The sequence below is a fragment of the Bufo gargarizans genome, chromosome 2 (genome assembly GCF_014858855.1).
Source record: "Bufo gargarizans isolate SCDJY-AF-19 chromosome 2, ASM1485885v1, whole genome shotgun sequence".
In the NCBI taxonomy this organism is placed as follows: Eukaryota; Metazoa; Chordata; class Amphibia; order Anura; family Bufonidae; genus Bufo; species Bufo gargarizans.
In genome coordinates, this window is record NC_058081.1 from 121,590,357 (window position 1) to 121,610,742 (window position 20,386).

General features: G+C 45.1%; 1 protein-coding gene and 1 non-coding gene across 8 annotated transcripts in view; both read right to left on the reverse strand.

The window, feature by feature from the left end:
- Nucleotides 1-2,420: 2,420 nt before the first annotated feature.
- CHD2 (chromodomain helicase DNA binding protein 2) overlaps nucleotides 2,421-20,386 on the reverse strand; it is a 134,956-nt gene continuing 116,990 nt past the window's right edge. For all 7 annotated transcript variants that reach the window (XM_044279447.1, XM_044279444.1, XM_044279446.1 and 4 more), the window contains 4 exons: nucleotides 10,432-10,531; nucleotides 7,848-8,052; nucleotides 5,804-6,047; nucleotides 2,421-5,651 (listed from right to left, as the gene is read on the reverse strand). In XM_044279447.1, the coding sequence (XP_044135382.1) occupies nucleotides 5,339-5,651; nucleotides 5,804-6,047; nucleotides 7,848-8,052; nucleotides 10,432-10,531 (862 nt within the window). In that variant the 3' untranslated portion in view covers nucleotides 2,421-5,338. The remainder of the gene's footprint in view (nucleotides 5,652-5,803; nucleotides 6,048-7,847; nucleotides 8,053-10,431; nucleotides 10,532-20,386) is intronic.
- LOC122929869 lies at nucleotides 9,379-9,507 on the reverse strand. Its single transcript, XR_006388083.1, has one exon.

Genomic DNA, 20,386 nt, shown 5'->3' on the forward strand with positions numbered 1-20,386 from the left:
AGTACCCTTAAACTTCTGCCATCACAATAATTGCCATGTTGTATATGAGTTTTTTCCTGTCCTGATTCTAATTCTAGCCTCTTGACACAATTTCAAGAATTGCACAGTTACATCAAAAATCTCAAAAAAACAAAACAGGAGACAAGTAACATACAAACGTGAAAAAAAATTTCAATCACATTTTTAATATACAAGAATGAAAAGTACAGCAGTTTACAATGTAGGAAAATTTAATACATACTATATAAACAAACTATTTACACAAAAAAAAATCACAAAGAAAATGGGCTTTTCACAAACAAATTATTAATAACATCTTAATATTCATGTCTGTATAAAGAAGGGGAGGGTGATTTTTGCAGTGTGACAAAACTGAATGGTTTCTATGACGGCCGTTTATAAAATTGATACGACAAGAGGTAAGAGGGCTGGAAACATTCTACAGTTACAGGAGATAGGCCGTGACTGGTTCTTCTGTATGGACCACGACATGTTTCAATAATGTAAACTTTCCTGGACCTTAGTGTTTTTATGGCCTGCTTCCTATGGACATAATTTAGTGTCTGTATGACAACAGAATCGTCAGGACACCCGCATCTCCTGAACTGGACTTTTTCATTTAGCGTTGTTATGGGACATAGCGACAAGGGTTGGATACAACAATGGGATACGCGCTGTTGGATTTAATTCCGATTGGAAAATACATAAGGAACTTGCCATTGTGGGACATTTGCTGAAGGTTAACCTCTATAAATCAGTAATTTCTCTATATACATATAGATGTGTGTATGTATATATATATATATATATATATATATATACACACACACACACACAGATATCCAGATACACACACAGAAATGGATGTGTCGTCATGAAAATATTAACAATTTTATGGATAAAAAATAAAAATAAAAGGATAAATTATTATGTAAAAGGTGATGTGAAACTATGGTCTACAAGGTGCTCATTTAATACTGAGCTTATGTTCAATGAGATTTTACAGGGGTAGACTCAAGACAGACTTTTTAACACTTATGGGGCCTGACAGATATCTGTAACTTCAGTTCATAGAGCGGGTGGGCAGAACCCTTTTGTCTGCAGATGCACATCTCACTTCTCATTGTCCTACAAGCAATCATGTTCTAAAATTGATGGGGGGAAAAAATACAATTTTAAAGAAAAATAAATCGGAAATCATACCGGGTTCGGTGTATAAAAAAGTATGCCGGTAAGAAGTCTCAGCGTTGCCCACAGCAGGGAATCCGATCACTGCATTTAGCTAGAATCTGGCCGCTAAGAACAATGGCGGCACTTCTAGTTTGGAGTTTCCTACTGTAATAACCAGGTCCATTAGTTGAAGAGGCCGTCGTCGGTAGGACTGCGGGACAGTGGTAAAATGGGAACATTCCCATAATAAGCTGGATCACCTCTAGGTAGTTGCGTCCCTATTTGGTACAGTAAAGCAAACATGCACTGATCATGGGAAATGTTCCCTAAATATGCAGGCTACTTAAAATACCTGATGTGAAGAAGCGATAAGACATTCATCATCATCGCATAGATTACAGCACAAGAACATAAAACCTCTGGCATAGAAAAGTATGAGCGATGAACTTTACAGCTCCCCAAATAATGATGAACCATGGCAGAACATTTACTAAGGCACTTATACAGCTTTCATATCAATACCAGGCTATGGAGGAATACCTTATTATAGGGGTTGTCCAGGGTTTTTAGGTGATGGCCTATCACTAGCTGATCAGCAGATGTCAGACACCTTGCACCCCGGCCGATCAGCTGGTCTGTGTAGCTATGTCGACCGAAGTCAGCACTGCAGCTACACAGCACCATCGACGTTGTATCAGCGCTGCTTTCATTGACTTCAATGGGAACAGCACTTTAGTAGCGAGCTCCGTCTCTACAATGTCAACGGTGCTCTGTACCGCTGGCCGAGCTACACAGACCGGGTGATCGGCAAGGGCACAAGGCGTCAGACTGAACCTAGGCCATCACTTAAAAAACCTTGGACAACCCCTTTAAATTACCTATTTAAATCACATTTTTATGTGTTTTCATGTCACTATATTTAAATAGAATGTATATATTCCTGCAATTTTCACACTAGTGTACAATACATATAGGACAGGCACACAATCTATGGAACTACGGATAACCTCTCATGACTCATCAGGTATAATCTACATTTATTACAATGACAAAAATACATTAAATGAGAATAAAATAAAACGAGATAAAATAATTAAGGATACAAATACAAAGTGCAAAACATACATTGAATGCATTCAAGGTATTTTTGCTGCACTTTGTATTTTTATCCTTAATTATTTTATCTAGTTTTATTTTATTCTATTTTAATGTATTTTTGTCATTGTAATAAAAAATAATTATACCTGATGGTCATGAGAGGTTATCCGTAGTTCCATAGATTGTGTGCCTGTCCTATATGTATTGCACACTATTATATATCCTTTTTCTGACTGAGTGAGTCACCAGACAGTGAGCCGCCTATTTTTCCTCTTTTAGAATTTCCACACTAGCCACTAGGCCTGTCTTTTGAGATCAGCTACATGGGCCACAGACACAATGAACAGGCGCTGACCTCATTGACTTCTATGGGATAGATTTGTAGGCATGCTGTGTGACCTGTGTAGAGGTCAGGAAGGAGCAGATAAAGCAGTGATATCTCCAATTGTGAATGGTGGATTCTGTGTCATCTTCATAGAGCTGTTACTGGTCATTGTAATTCTGCATGTTGAGATAATTATAGTTGCTACTAAAACATTACCTGTACTGAAGGGAAATCAATATATATATTTTTTTTTAACATAGATAGTGACATGGAAAAACTGGAAAACATGGGGAAAAAAAATATGGTTCACATAAAAATGTGATTTAAACAATAGGTCATTTTCTAATGACACATTCTCTTTAATACCGTCTCCACTTGTTTCAAATACTAATAGGCAAATATTAATAATTTCTGATTTATTTTAGCCTAATAATACTAATGAGTCCAAGTTATTCAAGGCTCAGATGTAATTACTCTTACTTATAGTTCATTTGGTCAGGGGTTTACTGTACAATATAAATTGATGGAAAATTTCCTATCTTGGACTCTACTTGCCTACTAATATATAGACGGCCCCTGCACACGTAAATTTCATTTTATGTGCAGAAATCCAACAAATGCATCTGCTTCTATAATATATAATATACTAATAGAGGGTTGCTAATGCTCATCCTGAATCAGATGAAGCATGCTCAAACCTGTCACTGACAGTAAAAGTGTGTGCACCATCCCTCGGACAGATGAGGATATCAATCCGACACTGTGCTACGTAGAATATGCTGCTATCATTTATATACGGGCGAATCCATTTTGATAGGATTAATACAAGTATTGCAGCAATCTGAAAACCACCCATATGGTTCTGATCCAAATTAGCACTAGATACAGTCAGTGAATACAATTAGTGCAAAGGTCGAAATCTTTTCATGTTTTTTTTTAAGATGATGTGCTTCTATAAACACATACAGGCCTATTCAGCACATTGGCTCAGTACACGTGAAAAATGTTGCCCTGCATTTATATGGTTTAGGATAACATAATGAACATATCCTTATAGAGCCTGGTGCAGACATAATACAGTGAATAGTGGCCCGTGGCTGCCACTAGATGGAGCTAACAGATATCATTATACATTGAACTCCATAATAACACAGTATGCAGTAAGCTCCCTCTAGTGGCAGGTGCTAGTAGCCAGGAATTTCTCATTTGAAGCTTTGTAGGCTATGGAGTTCTGCATGAGAAAACTGGAACTCTGACTACTATAAAGATATACTAACAAGTTTGCACATAATTTATAACCTATTTAGATTAAAAATGGAGTTCAAGGTTGACATTAGCTTAAGTTACTTATTTTATTTTTATATTCCATGATTTACCTATTTTTAACAAAAACGTGAACAGAAAAATTATTTTCATCTCTTCTTGCCGTAGTGTGTTCTAGCAATTGGGGGGAAAAAGCCAAAAACTGGGAAATAAATGTACCTGCTATTGTAGAGGGGGCTTTGTCCCAGAAAAATAAGTAATGAGTATAGAAAAAACTGTTATTCTGGGCACAATTACATATATAAACCTAGAATATGTCCGTTAACACCATCTTCCTAATACTGCAATTTCATTAAGTTATATTTTATTTTTTGGCAAAAGCAACACTTTGGGACTCTTGAGTATATCAATTACTGAAAGCCACCTAAAAGGTTGAATAAAAAAAGTGTCAAAGCAGAAGGGTTACCACATCTTTTTAGGTTGTATTTGCACATATGTGGGACAAGTGATAATAAGGGGCCATATTGATAAGATACATATGATACTATCATTATGTAGGAATTTCAGTTAAACTATACGGCTTGTTTTATCTACTGCACAGTGAGATCATGTGCTACACACGGGGTAACACTTGTATATCATACAATGAAATCTACTGTGACTATGAATAAGTATGGCTGCCCTGGGTAGTATTTTAGAAAATACTGAAGTGGTAAGTAGATCATATATATTAGAAGGTAATGTGTGCGGGTGTACGTGGAGGGTGGAGTTGTCTAAGCCTTACAGGTGTCACAAATAACAAGTAGAGACCATTTGACTGGGATGTCAGTTTCTTAGGATCTGCCCTCCTGATCAGGTTGATCGATAAGGGATCTAATGTTCATTGTTGCACTTGATCAACCACTGACAAATCAAAATCTTTGGGAAATGTACGTACGGTATGTGAGATGATTAAGGGATGTTTGGGGCCTTGTCCACATTTGCTTCTTCCCTTTCTAAACCAATGCTATAGAAAAGTCATTTTGTATGTGAACGTCAACTCGTAGCTTTTCTTCACTGAATGTGGAACTGTTTGTGCACAAGTATATTAGACAGATAAGTTAAACACTTGTTATATTCATAAAATGCATCAGACTTCAATTGTAGGCAAGTCTTCATGGCTCTGAACCATACATCACCAGCAATTAAATGCTGTCCATTCTTCAAGGAATATTTTATATTGTAGGAGTCCCAAATACCACCTAAGCACTCAAAGAGAAACCTGATTGAAATTATATAAAAAGATCATGAGAAAAGAAATGTGTCTGTTCACTTCATATGCTTGGCACAGGTTAAACTCTTCTGAAAAGTGAGCCATATGCCTTATATTAGAATATCAAGGATTCCTAGCTCTCAAACAAGCACAGTCTATAGCAGCAAGGTCCACTTTAAGCAAGTGGCCATTGTGGGCTTTTATTAGAACTTGAAATCCAAATGTCTCCCCTATGTTTTCCGGGAATTCCAATTGTAGTCTGTATTCTTATGTTCTAATGATCTGTCCAGTGGAGATTTTGATTCATGAGGGGATCTTTGAACTGGGGGAGAACGAGGGTCTGAAAGAGATGACGACTGCTGGGAAGAACTTTTATAATCCCCAGATTTTTCTGGGTGAAAAGACCGATAGTGGTCAGAAGGTCCTTGCCCATGGTATCCCATAGGTGGCCTATGGTCGGACCCCATTCGTCTAAAGTCCTGCTGATGGTAGCCTGGAGAACGAAATTCATCTGCTCGCCTCCGTTTATTGTCATGGTGATGTCTGTGGAAACATAAAACCAATGAGTATAAACCTCTTTCTGCTGTCAGGTGCTAATGTCAGACATCTCAGTTATAGACAGTTATCATGAAAAAGGGTAAAGTGAAAAACAACCACAGCTACTAAAAATCTTGAACTATGTGAATGTACAATACCTGTCATAATATTCCCTGTGACCTCTGTGATCCCGTTCATTGTTATACTGGTCATAGGGCCTCTTACGAGGCGCAGGGTTTGGCCTGTAGTTTGCAGAATTCCTAGGATCACCATGAATACGCCGATCAGAATAGTGATGATCTTTATATCGGTGCTGGTCATACTGGTGGTGTCGGTCCCCCATCCACTGCTGACTGTTGTTGCCCCCATAGTTAAACTTCCGATCTCTCCACTCACCTCGATCTGAACAAAAATAAATTGGTTATTGAAAGTTACCTTTAAAGGGGGTTTTCAAGATATTTTTACTGATGGCATATCCTCTGGACCCCTGCCGATCAGCTGTTTGAGAAGGCCCCCAGTAGCGCCATGGCATTCTCACAGCTTTCACTGGGCCATGTGACATCACGTTTATTGGTCACATGTCCAAGGCGCAGCTCAGCCCTGCGATACCAAGCACAGCCCCTATGAAATGGACGGAGCTGTGCTCAGTAAGTAGGAAAAATGATGAGTCGCTACTGTGAGTGCCCATGCATTCTCAAACAGGATAAAACAGAGGATCATTAAAAAGAAGCACTCCGCATTTTTTTTATTCTCCATATAATGCTAACTCACCACTGATATTCTAACAGTGTAATCTGTTACACCCCAACTCAGATGCATCCATAGGTTTTGAACCTCTTCATTGTGGGAACCTGGTCATGTGACCTGGCTGCTTGCTCTAGTATGACACCCTGCACTAATGTGCAAACAGGAACTCTGTCTCTTCCTGTGAACTACAGGATGACATCATCACTAAGCAAAGCCCACCCCTCTGCACCCTTCATGTTCCTCTGAATATCTTTGTATTCTGTTAAAGAGTAACTAAACTTTTTTCCCTTCAGTTAGACAGTGTCAGTGCATAGTTACAACTTACTAATATACTTCCTTCATTCTGTCCAAAGATCATCTGTTGTAGCCCCTAAAGTTGTCATCCACTGCATGTTGCCACCTTAATTTAGTCTCGGTCTCTAAGGACTCCATAGAAGATTTTTAAACTAGTGTGTGGGGCTCTAGCCTGGAGCTCTTGTCCCCGCTGTGGTCACATGGTGTACCTGCACTTATCTACAGCTGTAAAAGTGTTTCATATTGTGTGCCAATCAAAACAGCACAGGTATACCATGTGACCGCAGCGGGGACGAGCGCTCCAGGCTGGAGCCCTACAATCCAGCAGCAACAGGAAAAAGTGCCAAACTCTCTGGTGGCTGGGACAGTGAAAGCGCACATAGGCACGCATGCACAGCAGCTATCGTCCTGTGAACAGTATATAATGTGATGGAAAAATGAATCAATCCAGCAAAGGAGGCAATATGGATAATCCTAATACATTGTATTAACTTTCTATCCATGAGGAATGCCATTTGCTAATAATGGTCTATTCTGCACTGTATAGTAAAAAAAGAATAATCCGGAGTGCTTCTTTATTCGAAAAATGCATTTTAAAAACTGTAGTCGTGAACAGAATCCAAAAGAGATGAAATACTGCGAACGGTCAGGGGTTATTTAGTAGCTATTTCTTAGGCTACTTTCACACTTGCGCTTGATCGGATCCGTTCTGAACGGATCCGATCATATTAATGCAGACGGAGGCTCCGTTCAGTACGGATCCGTCTGCATTAATAACTTAGAAAAAATTCTAAGTGTGAAAGTAGCCTGAGCGGATCCGTTCAGACTTTCAATGTAAAGTCAATGGGGGACGGATCCGCTTAAAGATTGAGCCATATGGTGACATCTTCAAGCGGATCCGTTCCCATTGACTTACATTGTAAGTCTGAACGGATCCGCTCGCCTCCGCACGGCCAGGCGGACAGCTGAACGCTGCTCCGCCTGTCCGTGCGGAGGCGAGCGGAGCGGAGGCTGAACGCCGCCAGACTGATGCAGTCTGAGCGGATCCGCATCCATTCAGACTGCATCAGGGCTGGACGGAGGCGTTCGGGTCCGCTCGTGAGCTCCTTCAAACAGAGCTCACGAGCGGACCGACGAACGCTAGTGTGAAACTAGCCTTACCTGCATTATTGAACGGTCTTTTGTTAGGACTGGTGTAATTTTCTCTTTGATGCCCGTGCATATGCTGGGGTGGAGGTGGAATAATGTGATGTTTTTGTTGCATATGCGGTCCATGCGGCGGGGAGTTAACAGAGTCACGGCTGGATCCAGATGGCTCTGATCGAAAAGGTTTCTTGCTTGGTGGTGCTTCTTTTTTCTTTTGTTCCTTGAAAGTAAGGTAGTGTAAAAATACAGCAAACTTGTTCTGTAGCGCAGCTGCATACAAGATACATTACATTAAGGTAGTCAAGCACACACTTTAAGGGTACATCTAGATTGGGGGTTAAAAAAAATATAATCTGCTGTGGATTTCACCGTGGAATTTTAACTAACTCAGCTGATACGTGCTTGCTTGCAGATCGGTGAGTCGGCGTCTTGGAGAAATAAAGCGACCAGACCAAGGTAATATCGTGCAAGTGGGTGGGACGCCACCACAAGCGCTTACTGTTTCGTACCTGTGGTCTGTCTGGTCAGACTGCAAAGACTGAAAAGACCGGTAACCCACCAATCTTTGCTTCAATACAGCGAGTTAGGAGTGGAATTGTGTATACCTAAGCTTCTCGGATTTGGAAAATTCTATAAAGGCATTATTACGGTTCTCTATAAGGAACTATCTATGCTGCTATTAGCCTTATTCCCCAGCCACATTTGCGGTTTATCTTGGACTGTAACATCGCTATCAACGGATTGCGATTTTTTACCTCCATTTTTGTCACTATCTGCTACATTGTTGCATTGATGTACTATTGCTGCTAAAACTGTCACATTGTTGCTGTCCTATTGCATATTGTATATTGTTACACACTATTGATATCACTGTATGAAATTGTCTAGACGGAGTAGTTAGAATTTTATGCTTTTATATGTCACTATAAATAAATATCTCATTTTAGTAACATATATAGAGTGCCTGATCTATCCTCTTTATATTATTACTACTTGCTTGTGGCTGGGTGGGCCACTTAGACCAAGAGCACCTGTTCCATCTTGTCCAGCTAAAGTGATCCACAGATAATTTATTGAATTATATTAGGATTTGATTGCAGATTTGCCATGGATTTCACCTTTGCATTGCAAATTTGCTGTGAAAACCCAAATGAATCAGTGGATTCAAGATCCGTACTGCACTTCAGTTTCTGCTCAGATGCATTTTCCTGCGGAGCGTTATATGGATATGATGCCATTAAGCACTAGACTTTGGTCATAGAACCAGCCATTTGCAGAAATGTTATGTAAATGTAAAGTACCAAGAAACCCCCCCCCCCCCCCAAGTGAATAATGCAAGATGAAGCTAACAGTCAATCCCCCTTCCTTCCCTAGATAGAATACGCCTGTCCAGCCACTGTTCACATGGCTTTTCCTCCGCTTCAGTTAATGTCTAGTTATAAATATAATCATCAGATTTCATGGTTAACCTGCTCTACACCATAGTCCTTCATTTACCAAATTGAACAAAGATAATTTGTGGACTTAAAAATGGAAAGACAACTAAAATGTATGGAGCCATCGCACAGGAAGCCCAATGTCTTTACAGGCCCTGTCGGCAGGAACCATTTCATTTATGTGGCAGAGTGAAGTCACATTAAACTGGGAATTGATGCGACAAAGCAAACACTGCCACAATGAGTCCCACCATGGGAATCGAACTCTGGATCTTGGACACTATGTGCCAAACACTTGACACTACGCCACTGTGGCTGGTGCAGGAAGTTCCATCACCAAACACTGTGTGCATTCTATGGAAAAAACTGCCATTCATTTGAATAACAATTGCCTGAAACAATGGCCGTGTAAATGGGAAAACTGGTTCTGCTGTTTATCGTTGTTCTTTGCTAATTAAACTATAGCTATTTACATGTATAAATCTGGCCATGCAGTTACAATATGCATATACAATAGTTTAACTAGCATTCATATACTTAAAAAAGGCTTACTCATCTGGGCAATCCCCTGCCGTTCCAGTGCTGCCACTCCGGCATTCCCAGTCAGCGCTGTTAGCAGTCACATATGGTCAGGGTATGTTGTCTATGCAGCACCGGAGTGGAATGGCAGGGAATTGAGCAGGTGAGTAAGCCTGGTTTTTTTAATTAAAGGGGCCAGTAACTTTTCAAAAAACTTTTGATATGTAGAGACACATCAAAAGTTTTGATCGGTGGGGATCTGAGCACCGAGACCCCGCTGCTCTCTAGAACGAGGGTAGAGCAAACAATAGGAGAGACACACAAGCAGCGAGGAGAGAGCACAATATGTTTCTATCTCTTTGTTCTAGGGATTGTTAGGGGTCTTCAGGACTCAGGCCCCCACCAATCTAAACTTTTGATATGTCTCTATGATATATCAAAAGCTTTTTGAAAAGTTAAGTGACCCTTTAATACATTCCTGCCATTTAGCAAAATGTATAAAAAAGAACAAATTGCATGATATATGGGAAACAAACGGAATCCGGAAAACAGTAGAGAAGACACACTACACGTTCAGAGGTGCAGTGATCAGCATGCAGATACTTTTCCTAATGCAAAACAGACATTATACATTTATCATTTACCTCCTCTTTCTGTGACCTCTTTTTATGAGCCGTCTTGTACAACTTGTGCAACTTCCTGGCACCAAATTCAGTGAATTTTGAGACAAAAATCCAGAGATTCCTATAAATACAAATAGGAAAGAAATATGACTCGAGAAACAGATACTTATGTTTCACATTTTAAAAGTCAGATTATGGTATACAGGGTCACTTCTGAACCCAGAACCTGCAGTAAGTAACCGGTGACTTCTCACCCCAGCATCTATATTAGGGATCGACCGATATTGATTTTTTAGGGCCGATACCGATACCGATAATTTGTGAACTTTCAGGCCGATAGCCGATAATTTATACCGATATTCTGGGAATTTTCATTTTTGAAAAAAAAATTAAAATTCCCACAAATCTGCTGAAAATTAATGTTTATTGTTAATGTGTATTTTTTTTTTTTTTGTAAATCTTTCTTTTTCATTTATATTTAATATTTTGGTGTTTTTTATTTTTATTACTTTTTTTTTTTTTAAACTAACTTTTAGCCCCCTTAGGGACTAGAACCCTTGTCCTATTCACCCTGATAGAGCTCTATCAGGGTGAATAGGAGCTCACACTGTCCCTGCTCCTGTGTGCTTTGTGCACACAGCAGCATGGAGCTTACCATGACAGCCAGGGCTTCAATAGCGTCCTGGCTGCCATGGTAACCGATCGGAGCCCCAGCATTTCACTGCTGGGGCTCCGATCGGAGGAGCAGGGGAGAGGGAATCCTGTGGGGGGCGCACTGCGACTGGGGTGGGGGGGGAGGGGGGGCGCACCACTGTTTAATACTGGGGGGGGGGGGGGGGGGCGCACTGCGCCACCAATGTCTGATACTGGGGGGCTTGGGGGGGCGCACTGCGCCACCAATGAAGCTTAATCTCTAATTTATTCATATACAGGAGGCGGGAGCTGGCTGCAGGATCACATAGCCGGCTCCCGACCTCTGAGCAGTAGCTGCGATCCGCGGCACCTGAGGAGTTAACTACCGCAGATCGCAGCTACAGCTCATAGAGGTCGGGAGCCGGCTATGTGATACTGCGCAGCCAGCTCCCGCCTCCTGTATATGAATTAATGTAAGATTAAGCTTCATTGGTGGCGCAGTGGCCATAGCTCCTCCCCTACTCTTGTCCCCTGTCCTCCCATTGGCTGGAGCGGCAGCAGCAGCACAGGGGGAGGAGACACTGCTCCTTCTCCCCTGTGCTGCTGCTGAGGGAACACGGAGAGCGCTGTCAGCAGCGCGATCTGTGTTCCCAGGACGTTATCGGAATATCGGCAAAATAAATGCCGATACCGATAACGTTCAAAATCCTGAATATCGGCCGATAATATCGGTAAATCCGATAATCGGTCGATCCCTAATCTATATCAAGTGGACTATAGTCTCAATGGAGTACAAAGGTTATATACGCCTTGGCAGATTTTAAAATGTTAAGAAAGCTGACATCTCCAAATTTAAAAAATCCTATAGAACTTGAGGGAAGAATTCCAAAATATTGACCTAAGGTGACTTTCACACTAGCGTTTTTGCTGGATACGGCAGGGTTCAGCCAAAGTGCTTCCGTTACTGATAATACAACCATCTGCATCCGTTATGAACAGATCCGGTTGAATTATCTTTAACTACCTCAGGACCGCCGTACGCAGGATTGCGTCCTGCCGGCGGTCCTGCTCTTCTGGGTGGACGCATATACGCGCGCTCACAGGAACGGAGCAGGCTGGAGATCCGAATTTTTTAACCCCTAACAGGTATATTAGACGCTGTTTTCATAACAGCGTCTAATATACCTCCTACCTGGTCCTCTGGTGGTCCCTTTTGTTAGGATCGACCACCAGAGGACTCAGGTAGGTCAGTACAGTAGCACCAAACACCACACTACACTACACCCCCCCCCCCCCCCGTCACTTATTAACCCCTGATCACCCATGATCACCCCATATAAACTCCCTGATTACCCCCCTGTCATTGATCACCGCCCTGTTATTGATCACCCCCCTGTCAGGCTCCGTTCAGACGTCCGTATGATTTTTACGGATCCACGGATACATGGATCGGATCCGCAAAAAGCATACGGACGTCTGAATGGAGCCTTACAGGGGGGTGATCAATGACAGGCGGGTGATCACCCATATACACTCCCTGATCACCCCCTGTCATTGATCACCCCCCTGTCATTGATCACTCCCCTGTAAGGCTCCATTCAGACGTCCGCATGATTTTTACGGATCCATGGATACATGGATCGGATCCGCAAAACACATGCGGACGTCTGAATGGAGCCTTACAGGGGGTGATCAATGACAGGCGGGTGATCACCCATATACACTCCCTGATCACCCCCCTGTCATTGATAACCCCCCTGTAAGGCTCCATTCAGACGTCCGCATGCGTTTTGTGGATCCGATCCATGTATCCATGGATCCGTACAAAATCATGCGGATGTCTGAATGGAGCCTTACAGGGGGGGTGATCAGTGACAGGGGGGTGATCACCCTGATTACCCTGATCACCCCCTGTCATTGATAACCCCCCTGTAAGGCTCCATTCAGACGTCCGCATGCGTTCTGTGGATCCGATCCATGTATCCATGGATCCGTAAAAAATCATGCGGATGTCTGAATGGAGCCTTACAGGGGGGGTGATCAGTGACAGGGGGGTGATCACCCTGATTACCCTGATCACCCCCTGTCATTGATAACCCCCCTGTAAGGCTCCATTCAGACGTCCGCATGCGTTCTGTGGATCCGATCCATGTATCCATGGATCCGTAAAAAATCATGCGGATGTCTGAATGGAGCCTTACAGGGGGGGTGATCAGTGACAGGGGGGTGATCACCCTGATTACCCTGATCACCCCCTGTCATTGATAACCCCCCTGTAAGGCTCCATTCAGACGTCCGCATGCGTTCTGTGGATCCGATCCATGTATCCGTAAAAAATCATGCGGATGTCTGAATGGAGCCTTACAGGGGGGGTGATCAATGACAGGGGGGTGATCAGGGAGTCTATATGGGTGATCACCCCCCTGTCATTGATCACCCCCTGTCATTGATCACCCCCCCCTGGTAAGGCTCCATTCAGACATTTTTTTTGGCACAAGTTAGCGGAAATTTTTTGTTTGTTTTTGTTTTTTCTTACTAAGTCTCATATTCTACTAACTTGTGTCAAAAAATAAAATCTCACATGGACGCACCATACCCCTCACGGAATCCAAATGCGTAAACATTTTTAGACATTTATATTCCAGACTTCTTCTCACGCTTTAGGGCCCCTAAAAAGCCAGGGCAGTATAAATACCCCACATGTGACCCCATTTCGGAAAGAAGACACCCCAAGGTATTCCGTGAGGGGCATATTGAGTCCATGAAAGATTGAAATTTTTGTCCTAAGTTAGCGGAAAGTGAGACTTTGTGAGAAAAAAACAAAAAAAAAATCAATATCCGCTAACTTATGCAAAAAAAAAAAAATTCTAGGAACTCGCCATGCCCCTCATTGAATACCTTGGGGTGTCTTCTTTCCAAAGTGGGGTCACATGTGGGGTATTTATACTGCCCTGGCTTTTTAGGGGCCCGAAAGTGTGAGAAGAAGTCTGGGATCCAAATGTCTAAAAATGCCCTCCTAAAAGGAATTTGGGCCCCTTTGCGCATCTAGGCTGCAAAAAAGTGTCACACATGTGGTATCGCCGTACTCAGGAGAAGTTGGGGAATGTGTTTTGGGGTGTCATTTTACATATACCCATGCTGGGTGAGAAAAATATCTTGGTCAAATGCCAACTTTGTATAAAAAAATGGGAAAAGTTGTCTTTTGCCAAGATATTTCTCTCACCCAGCATGGGTATATGTAAAATGACCCCCCAAAACACATTACCCAACTTCTCCTGAGAACGGCGATACCACATGTGTGACACTTTTTTGCAGCCAAGGTGGGCAAAGGGGCACCTTTCGGATTTCGCAGGCCATTTTTTACACATTTTGATTGCAAGGTACTTCTTACACATTTGGGCCCCTAAATTGCCAGGGCAGTATAACTACGCCACAAGTGACCCCATTTTGGAAAGAAGACACCCCAAGGTATTCCGTGAGGGGCACGGCGAGTTCCTAGAATTTTTTGTCACAAGTTAGCGGAAAATGATGATTTTTCTTTTTTTTTCTTTTTTCCTTACAAAGTCTCATATTCCACTAACTTGCGACAAAAAATAAAAAATTCTAGGAACTCGCCATGCCCCTCACGGAATACCTTGGGGTGTCTTCTTTCCAAAATGGGGTCACTTGTGGCGTAGTTATACTGCCCTGGCAATTTAGGGGCCCAAATGTGTGAGAAGTACTTTGCAATCAAAATGTGTAAAAAATGCCCTGCAAAATCCGAAAGGTGCACTTTGGAATATGTGCCCCTTTGCCCACCTTGGCAGCAAAAAAGTGTGACACATCTGGTATCGCCGTACTCAGGAGAAGTTGGGCAATGTGTTTTGGGGTGTCATTTTACATATACCCATGCTGGGTGAGAAAAATATCTTGGTCAAATGCCAACTTTGTATAAAAAAATGGGAAAAGTTGTCTTTTGCCAAGATATTTCTCTCACCCAGCATGGGTATATGTAAAATGACACCCCAAAACACATTCCCCAACTTCTCCTGAGTACGGCGATACCAGATGTGTGACACTTTTTTGCTGCCAAGGTGGGCAAAGGGGCACATATTCCAAAGTGCACCTTTCGGATTTCACCGGTCATTTTTTACACATTTTGATTGCAAAGTTCTTCTCACACATTTGGGCCCCTAAATTGCCAGGGCAGTATAACTACCCCACAAGTGACCCCATTTTGGAAAGAAGACACCCCAAGGTATTCCGTGAGGGGCATGGCGAGTTCCTAGAATTTTTTATTTTTTGTCGCAAGTTAGTGGAATATGAGACTTTGTAAGAAAAAAATAAATAAATAAAATCATCATCATTTTCCGCTAACTTGTGACAAAAAATAAAAAGTTCTATGAACTCACTATGCCCATCAGCGAATACCTTAGGGTGTCTACTTTCTGAAATGGGGTCATTTGTGGGGGTTTTCTACTGTTTGGGCATTGTAGAACCTCAGGAATCATGACAGGTGCTCAGAAAGTCAGAGCTGTTTCAAAAAGCGGAAATTCACATTTTTGTACCATAGTTTGTAAATGCTATAACTTTTACCCAAACCATTTTTTTTTTGCCCAAACATTTTTTTTTTATCAAAGACATGTAGAACAATAAATTTGGCGAAAAATTTATATATGGATGTCGTTTTTTTTGCAAAATTTTACAGCTGAAAGTGAAAAATGTCTTTTTTTTGCAAAAAAATCGTTACATTTTGATTAATAACAAAAAAAGTAAAAATGTCAGCAGCAATAAAATACCAATAAAATACCACCAAATGAAAGCTCCATTAGTGAGAAGAAAAGGAGGTAAAATTCATTTGGGTGGTAAGTTGCATGACCGAGCGATAAACGGTGAAAGGAGTGTAGTGCCGAAGTGTAAAAAGTGCTCTGGTCATGAAGGGGGTTTCACCTAGCGGGGCTGAAGTGGTTAAAGGGAACCTGTCACCAGGATTTTGGGTATAGAGCTGAGGACATGGGTTGCTAGATGGCCGCGAGCACATCTGCAATACCCAGTCCCCATAGCTCTGTGTGCTTTTATTGTGTAAAAAAAGGAGATTTTTGTATAACTTACCAGTTAAATCTCTTTCTCGCTCTTCCTTGGGGGACACAGACCTTGGGTATAGCTCAGCTCCCTAGGAGGCGTGACACTAAGTAAAACTGTTAAGCCCCTCCTCCATCAGCTATACCCTCAGCCTGGAGATAGAGGCTACCAGTTGCGTGTCCAAGTAGTGAAAGGATAACAACCAATAACGGAAACAACCAGCCAGCAACCCAACGGGGCGCCAGACCATAACCCTGTAACCAAACACAGAAGGGTGGGTGCTGTGTCCCCCAAGGAAGAGCGAGAAAGAGATTTAACTGGTAAGTTATACAAAAATCTCCTTTTCTCGCCCATTTTCCTTGGGGGACACAGACCTTGGGACGTTCAAGAGCAGTCCAAGAAGGGAGGGACCACAAACCCAAGGCGGAACACCACCAGAGCATCAGGAAACCGCTGCCTGCAAAACCAGGCGGCCCAAAGCAGCATCCGCTGATGCATGCGTATGCACCCTATAGAACTTTGTGAAAGTGTGCAGAGAGGACCAAGTGGCTGCTTTGCACAACTGTTCAGCCGAGGCCCGATGCCTCTGCGCCCAGGAAGCTCCGACTGCTCTGGTGGAATGAGCAGTGACGCCGAAAGGCGGAGGTCTGCCCTTGGCTCGATAAGCCTCAGACACCGCCAGTTTAATGAAACGGGCAATAGCCACCTTGGAGACCGCCAACCCTTTGCGCGAACCCTCCGGAACCACAAACAGGGAGTCCGTGCGCCGAAAGGACCCGGTGACCTCCAAGTAAATCCTCAACGCCCTGACCACATCCAGACGGTGCAGTTCCCGTTCTCTGGGGTGGGAAGGAGAGGGACAGAGCGACGGAAGGACGATGTCCTCATTGATGTGAAAGGCGGAGACCACCTTTGGCAGGAAAGTCGGGACAGGCCGAAGCACAACCTTATCCTGGTGGAAGATCAGGAAAGGTTCGGAGCAAGAAAGAGCCGCTAACTCCGACACCCGTCGGAGAGACGTGACGGCCACAAGAAAGATGACCTTGCAGGACAGAAGGCGAAGGGAGACCTCCCGTAAAGGCTCGAAGGGGGCTGATTGGAGCGCCGAGAGCACCACATTCAGGTCCCAGGAAGGAACTGGAGGGCGGTACGGCGGAACAGAGTGAGCCACCCCTTGTAAAAAGGTCTTAATTGGCCCTAGAGGGGCCAGGGGACGCTGGAGAAGAATAGACAGCGCCGAAATCTGACCCTTCAGAGAACTGAGGCACAGCCCCAGGTCCAGACCCGACTGGAGGAAGGACAGGATTGTGGGAAGAGAAAACCGGAGAGGTAGGATGCTCCGGGACTCACAGAACCCCAGATAGGACCTCCAAACCCGATAGTAGATCCTAGAGGATACGGGCTTACGAGCCCGGATCATGGTGCGGACTACGTCCGCGGAGAAACTCCGTCGCGTTAAGACGGCGGTCTCAATAGCCACGCCGTCAAACGTAGCGAGCCTAAATGCTCGTGGAAGATCGGTCCCTGAGAGAGAAGGTCTTCCCTGGAGGGCAGTGGCCACGGTGCGTCTGCCAACAGCAACATTAGGTCGGCGTACCAAGACCGGCGGGGCCAATCCGGGGCGATTAGAATCGCGGGGACGCCCTCTGCCGCGATCCTCCGAAGAACCCGTGGCAGGAGGGGAAAAGGAGGAAAGACGTACAGAAGGGAGAATTCGCGCCACGGAAGGACGAGCGCGTCGGCGCCGTATGCCTTCGGGTCCCGTGCCCTGGCCAGGTATAGGGGGACCTTGTGGTTGAATTTGGAGGCCATGAGGTCCACGTCGGGGCGACCCCAGCGAAGACAAAGGGCTTCGAACACCTCTGGGTGCAGGGACCATTCTCCCGGGTCGATGGTGGACCGGCTGAGGAAATCCGCCGCCCAGTTGTCCACCCCCGGGATGTAAATCGCAGATAAGGCCGGCACGTGCGTCTCCGCCCAGAGGAGAATGAGGGTCACCTCTTGCATCGCTGCGAGTGCCTCCCTGATGGTTTATGTATGCCACAGCCGTGGCATTGTCCGATTGGATCCGAACAGGGTGGCCCCTCAGCAGATGGGTCCAGTGTCTGAGGGACAGAAGAATCGCCCTCAGTTCCAGAATATTGATTGGAAGTCTGGACTCCGATAGAGACCAAACGCCCTGGACGGACCGGGGAGGGAAAACCCCCCCCCACCCCCGTAAGCTGGCATCTGTGGTAATCACCAGCCAGTTCAGTGGACGGAAGGACTTCCCCCTTAGAGGGATATGCAACCACCAGCCGAGGGAAGCCCGAGCCAGGGGAGGCAGAAGAAAGGTCCTGTCCAGACTCCTCGGTGATTTGTCCCAGGCCGACAGAATTGCCCTCTGAAAGGTGCGGGATCGGAATTGTGCGAACGGCACCGCTTCGAAACAGGCAACCATCTTTCCCAACAACCGCATGCTGGATCTGAGGGAAGGGCGGTGATGACGGAGGAGACTGCGAACCGACCCGCGAAGGGCCAGACGCTTGTCCGACGGAAGGCGGACCTCCGCCAACTCTGTATCCAGGAGCATCCCCAGGAAGATCAGCCGTCTGGAGGGGGTAAGGGAAGATTTGGGGTGGTTGATAATCCAACCGAACCGCGTCAGGGTCTCCAGAGTGAGTTCCACACTGCGGGATGTCTGAGAGAAGGAGGGTGCCTTGACCAGGATGTCGTCCAAGTATGGGAGAAGAAAAACACTTCTTGAACGTAGAAGGGCCAAGACAGGGGCCAGGACCTTGGTGAACACTCGAGGAGCCGTCGCCAGACCAAAGGGAAGGGCGACGAATTGGAAGTGATCGTCCCCCACCGCGAAGCGCAGGAAGCGGTGATGACATGGAGCAACCGGAACGTGGAGGTATGCATCCTGAATGTCAATTGAGGCCATGAAATCCCCTCTTTCCAGGGAGGCCACTGCGGACCTGAGAGACTCCATCCGGAATCTCTGCAGTCGGAGAAAACGGTTCAGGCGTTTTAGGTCCAAGATCGGACGCACTGAGCCTTCCTTCTTGGGAACCACAAAGAGGTTCGAGTAGAACCCCCTGAACCTTTCCGTCGGAGGCACGGGGGCGACGACACCCTTGTCCATTAGAGAGTGAATGGCCGCGAAGAAGGCGGCCACTCGTACGGGATCTCGCGGAGGACGGGATCGGAAGAAACGGTCTGGCGGAATGGACGCAAATTCGATTTTGTATCCGCAAGATACAATCTCGAGCGCCCATGCGTCTGAGATGTGGGCCCGCCATACGTTCCTGAATAGGAGAAGGTGGGGGCGCACCTTCAGGCAGAGGGCTGCTGGCCTGTGGGAGCCCGTGCAGGCTGGGACTTGCGCCAGGTAGGTTGCGTCCGAAAAAACGGCTTCTTGCGTCTATCCTGGGCTGGGCCAGAGGAAGAAGAACTGGCCGCGGGTCTAGACCAGGTGGGCTTGCGAAAGGACCGAAAATGGGACGAACCAGCGCGACCACGGGGGGCGCCCATTGGCCTGGACTGGGGGAGGTGAATACTCTTCCCACCCGTGGCCTCTGATATAAGTTCGTCCAGACGGGTTCCGAACAGGCGGGAACCCGTGAATGGTAGGCCGGCCAAAGAGCGTTTGGAAGCGGCGTCCGCCACCCAAACCTTCAGCCAGAGTTCCCTCCTGACAGAAACTGCCAGGGCAGAGGAACGGGCAATGAGGGCACCCGCATCAAGGGAGGCCTCACAGACGAATTTTCCGGCCTGAACAATTAGTTGGGCTAAGGAACGGAGGTCCTGAACAGGGACGTCCGACCCTAACTCCCGTTCCAATTGCAAACCCCATTCAGAGACCGCTTTGCCAACCCAGGCGGAGGCAAAGACCGGTCTAAGGGCCGAACCAGAGGCAGTAAATATGGCCTTGGAGAGGGATTCCGTACGACGGTCCTCAACAGACTGGAGGGAAGATCCGTCCTGTACAGGAATAGTAGTGCTTTTGGACAGGCGAGCCACGGGAGGATCAACCTTAGGCGGGGATGTCCACGTGGTCACAGAATCCGCTGGAAAGGGATAACAAATGTCCAGCTTTTTGGGTGTAATAAAGCGGACGTTAGGCCGAGTCCAAGCCTTGGATACCACAGAAGAAAAATCAGCGTGTATGGGAAAAACCTTGGAGGCCTGTTTGGGGCGGAGAAAGGACACGCCGGCCTGTTCAGAGCTGGGGGGGTCATCGTGTAGCTGAAAGGTATCACGGATGCTAGTGACAAGATGCCCCACCGCGGACGCCAAT